At 41.2% G+C, this 20440-nt stretch overlaps 1 protein-coding gene across 4 annotated transcripts in view; it reads left to right on the top strand.

Annotated features, from left to right (window-relative positions):
* Positions 1–20440, top strand: part of DLGAP3 (DLG associated protein 3) — a 279258-nt gene that overhangs the window by 242352 nt on the left and 16466 nt on the right. For 2 of the 4 annotated variants that reach the window (XM_087727374.1, XM_087727373.1), the window contains exons 3-6: positions 1898–2103; positions 3937–4003; positions 8528–8771; positions 10779–11119. In XM_087727374.1, the coding sequence (XP_087583500.1) occupies positions 1898–2103; positions 3937–4003; positions 8528–8771; positions 10779–11119 (858 nt within the window). Of the gene's footprint in view, positions 1–1897; positions 2104–3888; positions 4004–8527; positions 8772–10778; positions 11120–20440 lie in introns of all 4 variants that reach the window. The other 2 variants (XM_087727372.1, XM_087727371.1) reach the window with 1 other exon arrangement.

The raw sequence follows: 20440 nt of genomic DNA, 5'->3' as shown, positions 1-20440 counted from the left end.
CTTTCCGAGTATTAAAGCATTTTCAGAGAACTGAGTTTACTTAAATTTGGACCTGGTCACTTGAGTCTTCAGTGAAATCAGTTCAATTTCTATCCATGGTATTATCTGGAGTCTTCTCCAATACCCAAGTTGAAAGTTGTCAATACTCTTCTGATGCTGTTTCTTTAAACCCCAATAAATTTTCAGAAAGTGACCAAAATGAACATAGCAACTCTATTGCTCTTAACTGTATCCTATTTAAAGAGGATTACTGCTCATGTCAGCCTGTCGGATCCTGAGACCTGTTGTGTGCCAAGGACAGGGTATTTTTAAAAATGGGATTAAGGAGGTTGGTGGGATAAGGTAGTACTCACTGGAACCATTAGAGTGGGTGTGGTGGCCTAGTGGTTAAGACACTGAGCTTGTTGACCTGAAGGTTAGCAGTTCAAGACCCAAGCACTGTATGATGAGATGAGCACCGGTTCTTGCCCCAGTTCCTGCCAACCTAACAATGTGAACATGTGAAAGCATGCAAATGTGAGTAACAATAGCAATAAGACTTATATACCACTTCACAGTGCTTTACGGCCCTCTCTAAGCAGTTTATAGAGTCAGCAGATTGCCCCAACAATTTGGGTCCTCATTTTATTGACCTCAGAAGGATGGAAGGCAGAGTCAATCTTGAACCTGGTGAGATTCGAACTGTCAAATTACAGGCAGCCAGCAATCAGCAGAAGTAGCCTGGAGTACTGCATTCTAACCACTATGCCACCATGGCTCATTAGATAAGTAGATTAGTAGATAAATAGGTACTACTTCAGTGGGAAGGTAACAGTGTTTCATGTGCCTCAGCATATAGTCATGCTGGCCACATGACCATAGAAGCATTTTTAGACAATATTGGCTACCTCAGCTAGAAAATAGAGATGAGCACCATCCCCTAGAGTTAGACATGACTGGACATGACTATCTTTTTTTAGAACCATTAAAGATGAGCCAGGTGAAAAAGAGTGTTGGAGAGGAATCACAGAATCATGGAGCTGGAAGGGAACTAAGGGATCCTCAAATCCAGCCTTTGTTTCAAAAACTCCAGTGAAAGGAAAGAAGCCATTCACTGGGACACATGTTCCACTGATCGGCAGTTTTTACAGTCAAAAAAGAGCTAAGCTCAAAGTGACAGTTAAAAGGTAGCATTTAGTGCATAGGTGGGAAAAAAAATAATAGGTTGGTACACAAGGGACAAAGAGCCTCAGTTCCTCTGTCCAATAGTCTAACTGCACTTCATAAAGTCTGCTTTAATTACAGCCAAGACCTCCCATAGAACTTCCTTCTGATCCAACATACCATTGTTGTGGCCTGGCAGTGGCCAGCAGAGCTGGCACTAGATTCGGACAGTGAGGAGGTTGGAGAGGAGCATGGGCCAGTCCTGGAGTCTGGGGAGGGCTCGGATGAGGGCTCTGCATCACAGGCAGAAAAAGGCCCAGGGCCGTCTGACAGTTATCAGCTGCCTTCAGAGTCAGACATCAGTGAGGCAGAAGAACAGCTGCAGCCTGTACCCAGAGGGTCAACTTGGGAGTAAAGCGACAGGTAGATGGTGAATGGTCCCTCCCATAGGGAATAAAAGAGGGGCGAAAGGGGAGGGGAGTTTGCAGGAGACAATTATTTCGCTTAATTAGTTTGTGACTCTCCGAGACTCCGTGCCATGTTTTGAAGAAATCAGCCTGGCGTCTCTTCAAGCCAGATAAGGTCTGTGGCTGTAAATTCTCCCTTGAAAGACTTTGCTGTCTGTGAATGAGAAGAATTCACGGGAAATTAATAAAAGGGGTTTTTGTCGGGACAAGGAGTTTGCTTCATGATTTGGGGAAGCCTAGGTCAGAACAACCATTTGCTCTTCCTGCACAGTCTCTTGTTCCTTCAGGTGCCACAGGATGATTGGGGAGGATACCCAACATCGGGGAAGGATGGCGAGATCCCATGTCGACGGATGCGGAGTGGCAGTTACATCAAGGCCATGGGAGATGATGACAGTGGGGACTCAGATACCAGCACCAAAGTGTCTCCCAAGGAGGTGGCCCGGCGCGAGGCATACCGCCGTTCATCCAGCGTAGATCAGGCCAGAACCAAGTAAGAAGTTAGGAAGGATACTAATATTTCCCGGTTACTACGGGGGGGGGGGAGAAATGCTCAAGAAAGGATGAACATTGAACTGAGCTGGGGTCTATATATAAAGCATACTCTCTTAACCAAGAGCAAGAAGCCATATGAAATCTGAGTGAGGTTTCCTAATACTAGTGGCAAAACTAATATATTACGGGGCAAGGCAAAGTGGGTAGGGGTAGAGGATAATGGTATTTCTGTTCAGGGAAATCATAGAAAGAGAGTAGCAGAAGAAGTCAGATGGGAATGTGTTTGCTTGTTCCTGAACTCAGGTTAGAAGCCAATTATTTTTCCTGACCTAAGTGAGACATGGGATACGTGAAGGAGTTGGGCAGGGGAGGGGAAAAAAAGGTAGGTGTTAGTACCATGGATAGCTTCAGACAGCCAACATGTCCCAATGATCTGTGGGTTTGTATCCTTCCTGAGCCAGTCCTCCTCTTCCTTGACTCCACTACTTCCTGAGGAACTGAAAATCAGAATCGGAATACAGCTGGAAGGGACCTTGGAGGTCTTCTAGTGCAGCCTCCTGCTCAAGCAGGAGATCCTATACCATTTCAGACAAGTGACTGTCCAGTCTCTTCTTAAAAATCAGATCAAATCAAAACTTTATTATGGTAACTGATGAGAAATATCAGAGCAACTTAATGACAGTCAATAAAGGAGAATATTTGTAGCTCAGAGTTGAAATGAAGGTCTTTGATGCTCTCTGAGCTTGGTTATTTTCTTGCAGATATTTCATTACCTGCAGATACTTGCAGATAGTTCATTCATTACTAGGTAACATTATCAGTACTAGCACTAATGACTACTTTGGGTAATGAAATATCTGCAAGAAAACAACCAAGAGAGCACCAATGTCCTCTTAATGACAGACAGTCTGAAGTCTACCTATCTGGTCATTGACTCTCTCCTTCGGTGCTGTCCTGGAGCTAACATGGTACCATGTCAAGGACCCCAAATTCTCCAGATCTGCTCTCTTTGGCAACCCAACTTCCATCCTTGTCAGCGTTGAGGTCAAGTCTAGAATCACATTCTGTATAGCTGATTGTTTTGTCTTCCTTAATCATACAATTCTAATTCCTTTGTGCCAATTCCTGGTACTTGCTGTAGGTTAGAGCCACAAGAGTTCATTTCATCAATATATCTTGATTAGCCCTTGGGCCATATCAAAGTGCAAAGTTCCAGAAACAAATTATTACTAAAATTTGATAAAAGCAATATAAAATGGAATTGGAATAAAATAGAATTTAAAATGGAATTGGAATAAAATGCAGTCTAAAATGAAATTGGAATAGAATACAATAATTTAAGATATAGATAAAATATGATAAAATTATATTTCAGGTGTCAACCCTGCAATCTACCCCAATTAGTCCCACATATGCAGATCTCAACCAAACCACTTTGTTTAAGTCCTGTGCTGTGTTAAATGTTATTTTCCGGTTCTGGCCACACAGAAAGTAAGTTGGTTTGATATGGGGATCCCAATGGGTCCTTCGTTTGGTATATAGACCAAGGTAGACTTTGCACTTTGATATGGCCCAAGGGCTAATCAATAAAGACTCAATGTCGATGTCAATATGTATTGCCAGTTTGTAATTAAGGCGCATACCCATACCCCTGCAAGGGTTTACCTATTTTATAGGAGCAGAGAACTTGGCCATGTTAAACCAGCCTCCTTTCCATGTCTTCTGCTCCTGTCCTGCTTTGGGGTTTTGTTCAGAAACCTTTCTTCCCCATGTCTCTCATTAGGTTTGCAAGTAGACACTATTCTGACTCATATATCTGTAACTGTCCCAGCTGCTGCACACCAGCCCGAATCCGGCCACGGGGACAAGGGTATGGACGTTCCTTCACCACTGGGCAGGTGAGGTGGTTTTTCTCTTTGGTTCTTGGATGGTAGAAAGCTGACCAAGTAGAAGTGATAGACAGTCATGAGAAGTAACACTGATGTCAGTTTAGATGAGTGGAAATTGTGTCACATAACTTACAGTATTATAACTGGATGACTGGGATACGGAATATTGAGAGTCTGTCATTTTCCCTCCCCCTGTTTGTAGTGGGATGATCAAATAAAAAATCAATTTCGGGCAAGGAGGCATTTGTTTGCATTTCATTGTCCCTTGAAAGTACAGCTTTTTTTTTCTCCAGGGTTGTTTCCTTAAGAAATGCTCCACCAAGCAAGAAGAGAATTCTAGATCATCCTTCTCTGTGGAGGAAAAGCTTTCTGTAACAAAAGCTAGCAATAGCCTTTAGACTTGTATACCACTACATAGTGTTTTACAGCCCTCTCTAAGCAGTTTTGGGATGTGGTGGCTCAATGGCTAAGATGCTGAGCTTGTCAATCAGAAGGTCGGCAGTTCGGCAGTTTGAATCCCTAGCACCACATAATGGGGTGAGCTCCCGTTACTTGTCCCAGCTTCTGCCAACCTAGCAGTTTGAAAGCACGTAAAAAATGCAAGTAGAAAAATAGGAACCACTTTTGGTGGGAAGGTAACAGTGTTCTGTGTGCCTTCGGCATTTAGCCATGCCGACTACAGGACCACGGAGACGTCTTCGGACAGCGCTGGCTCTTCAGCTTTGAAACAGATATGAGCACCGCCCTCTAGAGTCAGGAACGACTACCACGCATGATGTGCGAGAGAACCATTACCTTTACCTAAGCAGTTTACAGAGTCACCATATTGCCTTCAAGAATCTGGCTCCCCATTTTACCGACCTCAGAAGGATGGAAGTCTTAGTCAACCTTGAGCTGGTCAGGATCAAACTCCTGGCAGTGGGCCTACAATGCTGCATTCTCACCATTTTGCCACCACAGCTAGCTCTTAGCTATGACGGATGAATGATGGATCTTTTGTCTGATACCTAACTGAAAAAGGGCAATGCCGTCATGCAAATGAGGAATTGTTCCATTCACATATATCTGCAATGCACACCCTCTCTGTTGAGCCAGGATTGCCAGTGGAAATGACTAAATTTGATTGGATACCAGACATGTCATTCAGGCTGCTTTGGCTTAAGAAACCTTTGGCTGCTGTGCTTTGATCTGATGCATGCTCACCTTAACTGCATCCGTGAATTATTCGTCCCTCTCTATGTTTTGGCATCTGCATGCTTTGCCATTCAGTCATTCAGAGCACCATATACACCAACCCATTTCTGCAGAGTAATCCTGGAATGGCTTTCAGTCTCTGGAGCCAAAAATTCATACTTTGCATTCCTGAGATTTCATTTGCACTGCATCCTGGAAAGAGAAATGATAAGTAACAAATCATGCTGTGTTTTTATTTATTGTGATTGGGGAAAAGAGAGTGAGGGCGCTGATATTTATTTATTGCATACAGCGCATTAGATTTGCAAACATGAAAAAGCTGCCTTGGTTATGAATTTATTGCCAGATATTCATGTCAGTGTTGCTAGAATTTGAGAACTTTAAAGGGAAAGCTTTCTTAAGCTATGTCTAATTAACTTATGGGATTCACTAGGACAAGATGCAGCAATGGTCCAGTGGAATTTCAAGGAAATAATTAGTTACAGTAACTGAAATTGTGGGTTAGGGCATTTAAAAATTGGGGAGAATTTTTTCAATGAATTTTACACTTTCAAACCAATGCACAAATCAAAATTGTTCTTGTTAAGTATATCTCCTTTTGGAGACTAGAGTTGAGTAGCAGAAGGCAGCAAGGAATGTGCCTCTGAATAGTCACACTATCAATCACAGCCGCCAAAGTTAAAACAAGGATAATTTTACTTGCGTTAACAAAAATAAAGTAGGATAAACATTCTCCAAAACAAGCGATAAGTTGTCTTGAATTATATAAACAATCTATGATGCAACACATTGGTTTACAGATGCTCAACTCACGATTCACCATGTAGACAGGTAACTAACATACAGAATAGCCACCATCCAATATACAGTATTCAACTCCAATAACAAGCACGGAGAACATACAGGAACAACCAGTAGTAGTTCATATTCCCTCTTATGGCCGATTAAAGCAACAGCATCCAATCGCATCTCACTTGAGCATTTAAAGTGACAGATACATTATTTCAATCATGGTGTGTTTGTGTGTGTGTGTGTGTGTAGCCAACCCAAGACTAGGATTACATCCCTAACAGTTCTTCAGACTTTGTACTTTTACACATGCATAGACACACACACACGTACTTTATTATATGATATCATAATATTGGGGCAAAGGCGGAATGGGAAACAAAAACTGTACCAGAATAATTGTGTGCAAAATTGATGACAATATATTAGGGGGGGGGGGGTTGAAAAAAATATATCTTGAACTACTGCAGGACTAGACAAGCCAAATACACGCAAAGAAAAATGAGAAATGGAATCAAAACTGACAGATTTGCACAAATGAGAAATAGAAAGCAACGGAGAGCAACTGAAATTGACAGATTCTCCCATCCTCAACAACGGCTAAGTGAATCATACATAAATCTGCAGATTCCCAAACTCCTGAAATAGGTGCTTTTCTGAACAATTGAAAGAAACAGAACTTATCTTTTCATGACCCAAAACAAGCATTTGTTTTGTTTCAAAGAAGTCTTAAATTCATCACTCTTACTGGCAATTAACCATTCACATAGGTTTTAAGTGGAATTTAAGTCTACTTGGTGTGAATCAAAGCAGAAATTATGTTTGCAATTTCCAGCACTCGCAACTAAGCAGCCTACCAGAACCCACCAGCCTTTATAAAAATAAGACTGATTTGCTTTTAACTTGGAATTCTGTGGTTTTGTCTGAATAATCAATTCAAGCTGTAGCTCTTAGCTAATTAATTTAAGCTTCGACCAATGCAATCTAATTTACACATATACTTAACTTTATTTGTTCCACTGCTAAATCCTAGGACTGAACATAGTTCACTGCGAACAAGTTTTCCTTGAACACTGCGTAGCATTTTGGGAGTTTGCAGTGACTCACTTTACCAATAGTCCTCCACTTATGACCAGAATTGACCAGAATTATGGCTGTAAGTCATGCCAGTTATTAAACAGATCATCTGGTGACTGATCCCAATTTTACAACCTTTTTTGAAGCAGTCGTTAAGTGAACTCAGCAGTTTTAAAACAAACGCAGAATCATAAAGCAAATGCAGTGGTCATAAACAAACATAATGAATGTGCTCGTCTTTAAGTGAACCTATTGTCCATAATGGGCATATTTTGCCAAAAATTAAAAGTAAACGGCAGTTTCTAACAAAAAAAAACCTTTGCAAAGGATGCTGCAAACAGCTGACATGCGCATTGGTTGTGCTGAGCTCCCAAAATGCGATCACATGACCTCAGGGGAGGGGCCAGCTGGCAGAATTTCTAATTCAGTTTACAACTTTGAATGGTCTCTAAGTGATCAACAGTCGGTTGAGGGCTGCCTATGCAATCTCACTCAAAGGTATGGTGCATTTAAACAGAGTTTTGCTGAAGAAGCCTCCATATTGACTTAGGCATGGTCTGTGAAACAAATGGTGAGATTCAGACAATACATTGAGATGATAGCCAACAAGCTACCACAGCTTGACTTAAAATGGTGTAAGAAACCAGCAATACTCTTTCATTGCAATGGCGAATGGGAGAGGGATTTGTGAGAACAGAGACCCCTGACAGCGAACCTATGGCATGCATGCCGGAGGTGGCACACAGAGGCCTCTCTGCTGGCACACACACCTTTGCCCCAGGTCAGATCTCTATGGCTCATCTCTCATGAGCTTCTGTTTCCCTGCAAACGATGAAACAGAAGCTCCCAAAAGGAAAAGATCTTACCTCTTGCTGCACTGCCGGTGTTGGGATGCCCTGCTTCCCGTCGGCCAGCTGGTCTTTGGGTCTCTGACACGCATGAACGCATACCCGCATGCATACCTGTGCATGCCCGTGTGCATACCAGAGCTGGGTTGCTGCTGGCATTACTGCTGGTTCGGCGCACAAAATGTTTTGCATTTGCACCTAAAAAGGTCTGCGCGTGCGCACAACATTGGAAAAGGGGGGAAATTTACATTTTTGCAATGAAGATTGAAGATTGTTCTGCGCATGCGCAGAACTGAAAATCAAGATGGCAGCACCAAGGATAGAACTGGTTCGGGGTCTGGCAGGCCGAGTTACTATCTACTCAGCCAAACTGGTACGAACCGGTAGGAACCCATCTCTGGTACAGACCCATGCATGTTTGTACACGCACATCTTTCATTTTGGGCATGCGCTTGCACACATTTTGGGCACTCGGTGTCTAAAAGGTTCGACATCACTGACATAGACCCATCAGAAGATTGACACCCCTTTGAAGGTACACATAGTAGGACAACTTATGGATACATTATTGAATGGGTGAATGAGTCTGAATTCCCTCCTCCTCACACTTCCATTTTCTTCCCAGATCAGTGATGAGTTGAACCATCAGTTTGAGGCTGTGTGTGAGTCTGTTTTCGGAGAGGTGGAGTCCCAGGCTGTGGAGGCTTTGGATCTGCCCGGTTGCTTCCGCATGCGCAGCCATAGTTACCTGCGGGCCATTCAAGCTGGCTGCTCCCAGGATGATGACTGCCTCTCTCTGTTCACCATGGCAACAACCTCTCACCAGCCTGGCCAACCTCTCACCAGCAGCATCCTCAAGCCAAGCACCTGTAAGTACCAAGAAGAACCTGTAGGTATGGGATGAGCAGCCTCTAGGTACTGTAGGTGAGATTCAGAGAAACCTTTTGGTAATCAGATATAATGTGATGGAAAGGAATATGTATGTATGTATGTAAGTGTGTTTGTGTGTGTGTGTGTGTTGTATTTGTGCTGATAAATAAATAAAGGGAGACTAGTATAGATCTATTTCAAGCTATTTAGCTCTCATCAGCTAGCCATACCCTTACTGGGATTTGAACCTGGGCTATATTACATATTAGGCAGACGTCTTAGCCATTAAGCCACAGGCTCTGATCCGTTATCATTCATATATATATATATATATATATATATATATATATATATATATATATATATATATATATATATATATATATATATATATATATATATATATATATATATATATATATATTTAAAGTCACAACCCCTGGTATGCCCAAATATGGGAGGAAGGTCACACTTCCACTCTCTGTCTTCGGCTCGTCACAAGAGACCATCCAGACAGAAACCCAATATTTTTTACTGTTGCCTTTTTTTTGTTACATTTGTTATATTTATGCTGATAAATAAATAAAGGGAGACTAGTATAGATCTATTTCAAGCTATTTAGCTCTCATCAGCTAGCCATACCCTATGTTGGGAATCGAACCTGTGCTCTATTGCCTCTCAGGCAGATGTGTTAACCATTGAGCCATCAGAGAGTGGAAGTGTGACCTTCCTCCCATATTTGGGCATACCAGGGGTTGTTACTTTAAATATATACCTCTCACCCTGGCTGGCTAATAAGGAGTCGAGCCTTGTAGCTCAATGGTTAACACATCTGCCTGAGAGGCAATAGAGCACAGGTTCGATTCCCAACATAGGGTATGGCTAGCTGATGAGAGCTAAATAGCTTGAAATAGATCTATACTAGTCTCCCTTTATTTATTTATCAATATATATATAAGACCCTGTCTTATTTTCAGGAAAACATGGTAGGTTGACCCCTCTTCTTTGTGGAAGACATTGTTTTGGTTGCAATTCTTCCTTCTGTTCCTCAGAGTTATTCCTTCTTCCCATTTTAATAAATTAATACCAAACCAGGCAGCCTTTGGACAAGAAAGTTGTGGTGCCCTGGATGTAGCCTAGTAGATGTTAATTAAAGTATAGCATCCTTTTTTAAAAATATTTTATTTATTTTATTTATATTACTTTCCATTTCCACCAAACAGTGTGTGATCTGGGTACAGTTAACAGTCATAATCCACATATTTGTTATTATATTCAACACAATAATATTAATAATATAACTATATCAATATAATTACAATAATACACAACATCTTCATCATCAAATTATCTCCACATTAACATTTCCTTTTTTTTGTATCTCCTCCTTTCTAACCTCTGTTTCTATTGTCTAATTATTGGTAAAATACATCCCACATTAAAAAAAAATATTCAGTTTCTTCTTTATCCTTAATAACAAGCTTTAATCTGTCCATTTCTGCACATTCTAGTATTTTCTTAATGACACTCTCATCTGACGGAATCTCATCATTTTTCCATTGTTGCGCAAATACAATTCTAGCTGCAGTTAGTACATGTAAAACCAGATATATTCTTTTTCTCATATTTTTCCAGTAGAATGCCCAACAAAAATATCTCAAGTTTCAAATCAATATGCTGCTTTATCATTTTTTCCAACCAAGTATGTATTTTCATCCAATATTTTTTAGCTTTTGGGCAAGTCCACCACATATGATAGCATGAACCTAGTGGTTGATTACACTTCCAACATTTGGCAGATCTGTCTCTATACATTTTAACCAATCTTGCCGGTGCAAAATGCCATCAATAATGCCATCCATAGTTTCTGCCCTTGGGATAGAAATGTTAAATTGATTATGTCAACTGCATATAAATAAAATCTGTAAAGTATAGCATCCTTTTTAATTGTTCCATTTTGCTTTCCTTTCTCTTCCCTACCCCACCCACACCCAATCTCCATATAGCTTTTAGTTACCGGAAAGCTCCACCAGCCCTCCCTTCAGGAATCAAAGCCAAGCCCCTCATTGCTGTTACAGCTCAAAGCAGCACCGAATCTACCCATGACAGTTTCCTGCCCAGAGAGGTCAACCGAAGTCCATCCTGGGCCAAAGAGGCCACCAAGCACTGCAACTCTTCCGAGAGTTTAGAAAGCACCAAGATCACTGCCATGTCTCTAGATTTGCCTTCGGTCCAACCCCGGACTTCCCCCAAACCTTCCACCCTTATCATCAGGACGATTCCAGGGCGGGAAGAGCTAAGAAGTTTGGCTCGCCAGAGGAAATGGCGTCCATCTATCGGTGTTCAGGTAGGTCTGGGATGGCTTCAATGCTGGAGGGAAGCTGTATCTTGGCTGGGGCCAGTTCAAGAACCACTGCTTGTGACCAGCCTCTGATTTTACTTCTGTTGTAATCATTGACCATCAGAACTGTAGTATCTTCTTTACTCTCCTCTTATTGGTATTGTTATGAGGATTTTTGTTGTTGTTGTTTCATTATTTGGTTAATCTTTAGTGAGATTCACAGCCTTTGGGGCTGGTTGGTAGCTCAACAGCTTGAGTCCTAACCAAGGACCTAGGAACTGTTAAGATAACATCAGAGGATATAAGCTGTCCCAAGTAAGGTGGTGGTGGTAGTGGTGGTGGTGGTTGTTGTTATGTTGCTTTGAAAGAAAACTGGAGCTTCTGCACCACAGACAAATTCCTTGTGTGTTTAATTACACTTGGCCAAATAAAGTATTCTTTTCTATTCTGTTCTGTCCTACTCTATTTTACATTCTGTTCTGTTCTGTATTGTTCTGTTCTGTTCTACTCTATTCTACTCTACATTCTCTACTATTCTATTCTATTCTATTCTATTCTATTCTATGCAAGTCATGAGTCTTCTAGAGACTAAATACTTTGATGAGACATCTCTATATCTATTCTGTTCTGTTTTGTTCTATTCTATTCTACTCAACTCTTTGGTGGTCTTTGAGGTACTCTTTGTGAAGTTTTAGCTTCCTCAGTCACATTTGCAAGGCAAAGAGCAAAAAAGGGGGGAAAATGTTGAGTAAATCTTGAGTAAATTGAATTTTCTTTAGAAGATCCATAAAATTTGGACTAAGAGGGTTCTTCCATCCACACATCCCCATAAAATGAAATTGCCTTCAAGCTTAAAGGTGCAATGCTAGAATCTGATTTCTACCAGCGAAATGTGATCTGCAAAGAAAGCAACAAGATATTAGGGAGACACCAAAGAGTGTTTCCAGTATCTAGCTTCATTTCTGTGCTACTGACTTACACTATCTTCACAGCATGAACCATCCACTGTTGAAGTGAGATGAAGCCTGTCTACACGACTTTTATTCTGAGATAATGAAAACTGTGGGGCTCAAGAAGAAGCTATAAATCACTAACGTGGAAATGATATGGGTGTGCTAGAAGATAGCTTGGTTGTGTTTATATTACACCTTTAATCAAGTCCATTGGTGGTGGTGGTGGTTGTTCTTTCCTTTGTTTCTCAAACACAACCCCCTCTGAGGCAACCATGCTTGCCAAACTGTAGGGATACAAGAGTTCATATTGTACAGGTGCCTGGAAAACACAGTATGTTTTCTCTCCTCCAACTCCTGAACACTAGTTCAGTTCAGTTCTTCCAGCAGGCAGGGCATTCTCCAAAAAGACTCTCAAAAGTTGCAAATCTAAAGATCTTAAAATAAAAAAAACTCAAAGGGATTTGCAGCTGATTGAATAAACATTTGTGTAGCTTGCTGACATTTTTCCTCTGAGGAAACCAGGGTGCCAACTGGACCTGGTAAGCTGGTTTTGCTGATAAGCTGCTGCTTCAAAGAATCCGTAGGTTACGCTAAGCGGCACTTTGATTTTGAAGGCAAAGGGTGCTCCGGAGCCTGAACCTGAGTCCTTGCATAGCATCCGTTTGAAACTTCTTAAAGCAGCTACTGTATTTTTCAGAGTATAAGATGCTCCAAAGTAGAAGACACACCTATGTTTTGGGGAGGAAAACAAGGGGGAGGAATCTGCTTCTGCCTCCCAGCAATTTGCTTCCTTGCAACAAACAGCAAACAATACAGACAATATACACTGTTTGTGATATTACATTTCAGACTATACTTGTATAGATGCTGTTAAAATTGATGTCCTTTCTGGAAGTATAGTTATTTTCTGCTATTTAAAAGAAGGTACAATAGCACTGGGCCTCTTCAGATCAAGCATTTATTTTAAAAAGCTTCTCCATTTTGTTAAGCTGTCTAGAACAACAATAAAGCAGTCTTTAAAAAATGTCTAATAATTTGAACATTCTATAGGCATTTATACTTGTTGACTTACCTCCTTGCAGTAAACAGCCTGATTAGCCCAAGAAAAAAAATCTGCTACTCAGCAATTTGCCTTGTGGAGCAAACAGCAAGTTTCACTTTCAGTTTAAGTGCACCTCCCGATCATCGGCTGTTTCAAGCTGATCCTGGGGAAAGTTTTCCATGGTTTAAGGGCATGTAGCTGGGTATGGCATCCACAGGCCAAAGCTCTGCTTTGTCTTCAGAACCAAAGTACCGCATGGCCCTTCAACATCAAGGATTTGGTGCTCATTGTTGTCAGGCTAAGTTATCCCACCAAACAATACCTTTGCTTTGTGTGATGACTGAAGAGAGAAGATGACGGAGTACATTTTAATCTCAGTTGAAATTGGATTTGCCAGTAGCAAACTAAGTCAAGGATCCCACTTGAGCAGACTCTACTGTTCACAACTGTGGGGGTATGATAGCTAAGAAATTAAAGACACTGAGTTTGTCCCAGCTCCTGCCCACCTAGCAGTTCGAAAGCATAGAAATGCAAATAGATAAATAGGTACCACTTCGGTAGGAAAGTTACAATGTTCCGTGTAGCTCGGCATAAAGTCATGCCAGCCACATGACCATAGAAGCATATTCAGACAATACTGGCTGCAGTGGTGGGATTCAAATAATTTAACAACCAATTCTCTGCCCTAATGACCAGTTGAGTGGGCATGGCTCAGTGATCATGTGACCAGGTGGGCATGGCCCAGTCAACGTCACTCATATCAATGGGCACTTCTCCTTAGCTGTTTCAGTGAAATAAGGGTTAACCAGAAAGGCAGTTTCGGTAAATAGGGCTATAAAGATTAGGCTAAAAACAGCACCAGAATGTTTCTTTCCTCCCTTCCTTACACGATTAGCCCTTGAAAGTGGGAAAAAATAAATGGAGATTTCTTCCAACAACCGTTCTCCGAACTGCTTAGAAAGTTAACAACCGGTTCTCTCAAATAGGTGCAAACTGGCTGAATCCCACCACTGGCTGGCTCTGTCAGCTAGGAAATGGAGATGAGCACCATCCCCTAGAGTCGTTCATGACTGAACAGGGGAAACTGTTACCTTTACAGTTCATATGTATGGGGCACAATCTGCAATGAAGCAAAAAGGATGTCATGTGCATCGTGGCATCCCAACACAAAAGGTTTTCATGTCGCATCTCAGTATGCAAGTCAGAGGGGACAGCGTCATGTTGTCACAACACATTTCATCCTTTTCCCACCTGGCCTCCACTCAGATGTGATGTTTCTAAGGCCTTCAGGTCTTACTTTAGATATTCCAGAAGGACCCAGAAGGCCTGCAAAGGAACAGAACAGTGGAGGGTGCAGAGCCTTTGGGCTGACCCACGTGGGCTCTTCTTGAAACTGTACATAAAGTGTACTTACAGAACAGAATATTTGTAGCTCAGGGTTGAACTGTGGGGTCCTTGGTGTTCCCTGGGCTTGCTGGTTTTCTTGCAGATATATTTTCATTACCAAACTACCCTGTTGCCCTGAAAATAAGACCTCCCCGAATAAAAAGCTCAATCGGGCTTTTGAGCACATGCGCTAAAATAAGCCCTCCCCTTAAAATAAGCCCTCACCTAAAATATTTAAACACATGCGCAGCCGGTCCCCGCCATTTTCTGGGGGGAAGGGGGAGAACATGCTCTATATGCCCCACACGCACCTGCCATCCACACGGAATGGCCTCGCGGAGACCGCTCCCGTAAACCCTAGCTACCGCTCCCCTTCTGCATGCAAAAAGAGCGACAGGCCCAGCGACACTTGCCAGGCTGGGAAGAGTGTGCCAGAAACAGAGACAAAATGTCCGGCTTTCTCTGGATCAGCTAATCTGCAGGTCGAGGTTAAGGGGCTTCTTGCACCTCAAGAATAATATCACCAAGCGCTTGCGCAAAAGAAAATAAGACCCTGTCTTAAGATGATGTTACCTACCATATTTCCCTGAAAATAAGACCCTGTCTTATTTTCGGGGAAAAGTGGTAGGTAACTTCATCAGTGTATTTCAAAGAGAACCACCAAGCTCAGAGAGCACCAAGGACACCACGGTATCTACGGCAGCATTGGTACTTGATACTTTAAGATCAGGAGAAAGTTACATAGGAAGCGTGTCTATAATTGAAGCAGCCTTGATGGGCTGCGGTTACCATAACTGAGTGAGCAGTTGGTTTTCACACCATCCTCTTCGAAATTCTCACTCTAGAGTCACTCTATCAGGGAGATGGGCAGTTTTGTAAATGTGATGAATCAGTCAATCAATCAATGCCTTCAATAAAGCTCAGAGAATGCGCAAAGCTGCATCTGTTTGCCACCATTTTGATCTCAGCTCCTTCCCACCATTCTTTTTTGACTAACTTACCTCTCGTTTTTCATGAGCATCAACTTCTTCCATCACCATCCTTTATCCTGTTTTTAAATATAAGTTCAGGCATCATAGCTTATTCTAATAGAAGCTCAGAGAAGGACCAAGAGACCTTCACGAGAAGCCATGATTCTCGGCCTGCTTTCAGCTTCTTAGCACACACAGACCAGAGGTGCGATTCACTTACCTTCCCTATCAGTTCACAAATGTGAGTGCACGTGCCTCGTCTGCACATGCATACCACCTTCTGTGCATGCGCAGTGCTCATGCATTACATCAGGACAGGTGGACAGAGCCTCCCATGCCGTGGTAGGATTCAAATAATTTAACAACAGGTTCTCTGCCCTAATTACCAGCTGGGTCAGCATGACTTGGTGATCATGTGACCATATGGGCATGGCCAACTCAACATCACTTAGGTTAATGGGCACTTCGCCTTAGCTGTTACACTGTAATAAGGGTTAACCGGAGAGGCAGTTTCTGTAAGCAGGGCAATAAAGATCAGGCTAGAAACAACACCAGAATGTTTCCTTCCTGCCTTCCTTACAGCATTAGCCCCGTAAAGTGGGGTAGGGACTGCTTAGAAAGTTAACAACCGGTTCTCCCGGATAGGTGTGACCTGGCTTAATCCCACCACTGCTCCCGCAGCTGCCACTACTGGTTTGCCCGAACCGGAGAGAACCTGCTGAATACTACCTCTGACACAGACCTACCTGGCCATTCCCTGGAATGCTAATCAGCCAAGAACATTTCAATAAAAATTGAATGTTCCCACCATGTTTATTTTTGTTGACCCTCAAACTAACAAATGAATTTTAAATGTCAGAAATGAAAACCAAGGGACCTTAAAATCGGGGAGGGGGAGGAGTTTGAGCACCCTAAGCAATCTCTAGACTTTTAAAACTCCTTTGGGGATTTTTTTTCCTGGTATTTTTCAGACTAAATATATACTTAATCAAATATAATCCTCTCCCCTTCTTCTCCTTAATCCTCATCTAATTTATTCTGGTGCCAAAGAAAAATGACAAAAGCATTTATTGACTATCCTTTTCAAACCCCTTTACATTTTCAGGGTGGATGCCGCTAGCAACAAAGATGGAACTCACTTGCAAGGAAAATGGGGTTCAATGGTTCCTGTTTGTGATTCTTATAGGATGGAAGACAATGTCTTAGCAGAGTGGGTGAACTGGGCCATCCCACTAAGCTCCCATTTGTTTGGGCATAAAAATAACTGAAACTAAGTCAAGAGGGGAAGCTACCTAGAAATGTCCTGAGAGTGAGAACAATGAACCAGTGGAACGGTTTGCCTTCAGAAACTGTAGGTGCTCCTTCACTGGAAGTTTTTAAGAAGAGACTGGAGAACCATTTATATGAAATGGTATCTTGGCTTGAGCAGTGGGGTGGACTAGAAGAACTCCAAGATCCCTTCCAACTCTGTCATTCTGTTACAAGCATTATATTCTATAAATCCTGGTTTAGGATATAATATACAGGTACCCCTTTATTTATGACTACCATTGGGACCAGAATTTTGACTTAAGCAAGGCAGTTAAGTGCAGGGATGGGCTTCAAAAATTTTAGCAAGAGGCTCTCTGCCCGGTTGCTGGGTGGGCCTAGCCTAATCGGCCTCCTGCACCATAGTCTCCCTGTGCTCCAGAGGCTTTTCTCGAAACTCCAGGTGGGTGAAAATGGTCTCTCCAGCCTCTGGAGGCCAGAAACTTCTGGTAGGCCCATTTTCCACTCTCCCCAAGTTTCCGCACGCACCATGAATTTACCTGCATCCAAAACGGGCTCTGTGGGGACAGCTGGGAGGGGAGGGGCCAGCCAGGAGTGGGATTTGGGGGTTCTCTGAACTGGACAGACTCTTAGCTAGAGGTTCTTCCAAATCCCTGCGAACTCCCAGCAGCTCAACCCTGGTTAAGTAAGTCATGCCCAATTTCAGAATCATAGGTGTTATTAAGTGAATCACATAGTCGTTAAGTAAATCAAGATTCTCCCATTGACTTTGCTTGTCGGAAGCTGGCTAGGAAGCTCACAAATGGCGATCATGTGATCCCAGGATGCTGCAATCATCATAAACACATAAACCCAAATTTTAATCATGTGACTGTAGGGATGCAGCAACTGCCATAAGTGTAAGTCCCTTTTTTGAGTGTCGTTGTAACATGGAACAGACACTAAAGGAATGATTGTAAGTTGAAGACTAGCTGCGTTGTGTGGAATCATCATTCAAATAGCAGTTTGAATAGCTGCATGAATGCACAACAACACAAGCAGTCACAAAGAAGAGGGGATTGACTCATTCTCTTAAGACTTCGGGGCAGGGGTGAAATACTACTGGTCCGAACCCGTTCGCCCAAACCAGTAGTAAAAAATGCTACTGGTTTGGGTGAACAGTGCTGCGCATGCACGCACAAAGTGAACCAGTAGCAGACTTCAGAGCATTTCACCCCTGCTTCAGGGGGCAGGACAAGAAGTAAGAGGTGGAAGATCATTAAAGAGAGATCCAACCTAGAAGTAAGGAGAAATTTTCTGACAGTGAGAGCCATTAATCAATGGAATCGCTTGCCTCCAGAAGTTGTGGGTGTTCCATCACTGGAGGTTTTCAAGAAGAGACTGAATTATCATTTATCCGGGATGGTATATAAGGCCTTCTGCCTTGAGCAGGAGATTGGACTAGAAGAGTCCCTTCAAGCCCTATGATTCTAACTTTACGAGATAGTACTGATATAACTAGTTATAGGTTTCCATTGTTATTAGTTGTGAAGTATCTCAACCCATCATCTATCACTATCATCTATCTACCTATCTATCTATCTATCTATCTATCTATCTATCTATCTATCTATCATCTATCTATCTATCTATCTATCTATCTATCTATCTATCTATCTATCTATCATCTATCATCCATCATCTTTCTATCTGTCTGTCTGTGTATTTATTGGATTGGATTTATTACATTTATATGCTGCCCTTTTCCCCGAAGGGGAAATATATTTATATATATTTATATTTATATTTATATTTATATTATTTATATTTATATTTATATTATTTATATTTATATTTATATTTATATTTATATTTATATTTATATTTATATTTATATTTATATTTATATTTATATTTATATTTATATTTATATTTATATTTATATTTATATTTATATTTATATTTATATTTATATTTATATTTATATTTATATTATTTATATTTACATTTACATTTACATTTACATTTACATTTACATTTACATTTACATTTACATTTACATTTACATTTACATTTACATTTACATTTATATTTATATTTATATTATAGATATATTTATCATCTGGCTAGCTATGATTTAGCTAGCTATTATCCATCACAGGAGTCCCCAATCCCCAGTTCATGGCCCACCAGCACACCACGGCCCATTTGAAACCAGGCCACAGAAGTGGTGGGCCAGCATATGTGCACCCAATGCTGAACTGATAAAAGCAGCAGACACATCTTCTATCTATTTATCTATCTATTATCATCTATCTATCTATCATCATCTTCTGTCTGTCTATCTAGCTATCACCTAGCTGTCCCTATCAACTATCTAGCTATTATCATTTATCTCCTATTTATTTATCATCCATCTATCTCTAGCTAGCTACCTAACTACCTAGCTAGCTACCATCTCTTCTATCTGTCTCTGTCTGTCTGTCTGTCTACATACATACATGCATGCATGCATGCATGCATGCATGCATACATACATACATACATACATACATACATACATACATACATATATTCATATACACATATATACAACATTCTCAGAGACTTTAGACTGTTGCCTTCTGGCAGAAGATACAGAACCATTAAAACTCGGACCACATATCTTCCGAATAGTTTTTATCCCAGAGCTACAATTGCACTCAACAATGAACTAAATGACCACCATCAGTGAGCTATTGGGCAGCACTACTTGGTCTGTTGTGTGGATGTTTGGGTGGTTTAGGAGCGTGGAATTTTTTGGTGGGTAGAGGGGGTGTTTGGGGATTGTTATGTGTGTTGGACCTGGTCTCTGGGTGTTATGTGAATTTCATTGTATGTGTACAATGACAGTAAAGTAAAGTAATACATACATACACATATCTATATCATCTATCATCTATCATCTATCATCTATCATCTATCCGTGACCCGTCAAAACCGCGGAGGACAAAATCGCACTCAACGAAAGCACGCATTTGACGTCATCACAGCGCGACGAAAAAAATTAAAAATTGAAATAAAATTAAAATTAAAGCAAGCCGATTCACATAAAGGTAAGGGTTAGGTTTAGGGTTAGGGTTAGGGTTAGGTTAAGGGTTAGGGTTAGGTTTAGAGCGTTAGGGTTACGTTTAGCATTAGGTTAAGGGTTAGCGTTAGGTTTAGCGTTACGTTAACGGTTAGGTTTAGGGTTAGATTTAGGGTTAGGTTAAGGGTTAGGTTTAGGGTTAGGTTTAGGGTTAGGTTTGGGGGGTTAGGGTAAGGTTTTCGCTTTATTTTTACATTTTTCTATCACAGCGCGATGTTTTCATCGCGCTGTGATGACGTCAAATGCGCGCTTTCGTCGAGCGAGATTTTGTCCTCCGCGGTTTTGTGGTAGAACCCATCATCTATCATCTATCATCTATCATCTATCATCTATCATCTATCATCTATCATCTATCATCTATCATCTATCAATCATCTATCATCTATCATCTATCATCTATCATCTATCATCTATCATCTATCATCTATCATCTATCATCTATCATCTATCATCTATCATCTATCATCTATCATCTATCATCTATCATCTATCATCTATCATCTATCATCTATCATCTATCATCTATCATCTATCATCTATCATCTATCATCTATCATCTGTCACCTATCTATACCTATCATATATTTATCTAACTCCATC

Source organism: Thamnophis sirtalis, unplaced genomic scaffold, assembly GCF_051295495.1.
Source record: "Thamnophis sirtalis isolate CommonGarterSnake01/CBP01778 unplaced genomic scaffold, rThaSir2_p1.2 scaffold_13, whole genome shotgun sequence".
Lineage (NCBI taxonomy): Eukaryota > Metazoa > Chordata > Lepidosauria > Squamata > Natricidae > Thamnophis > Thamnophis sirtalis.
The sequence above is the reverse complement of the archived record's forward strand: the minus strand, read 5'-3'. Positions and strand labels throughout refer to the sequence as shown.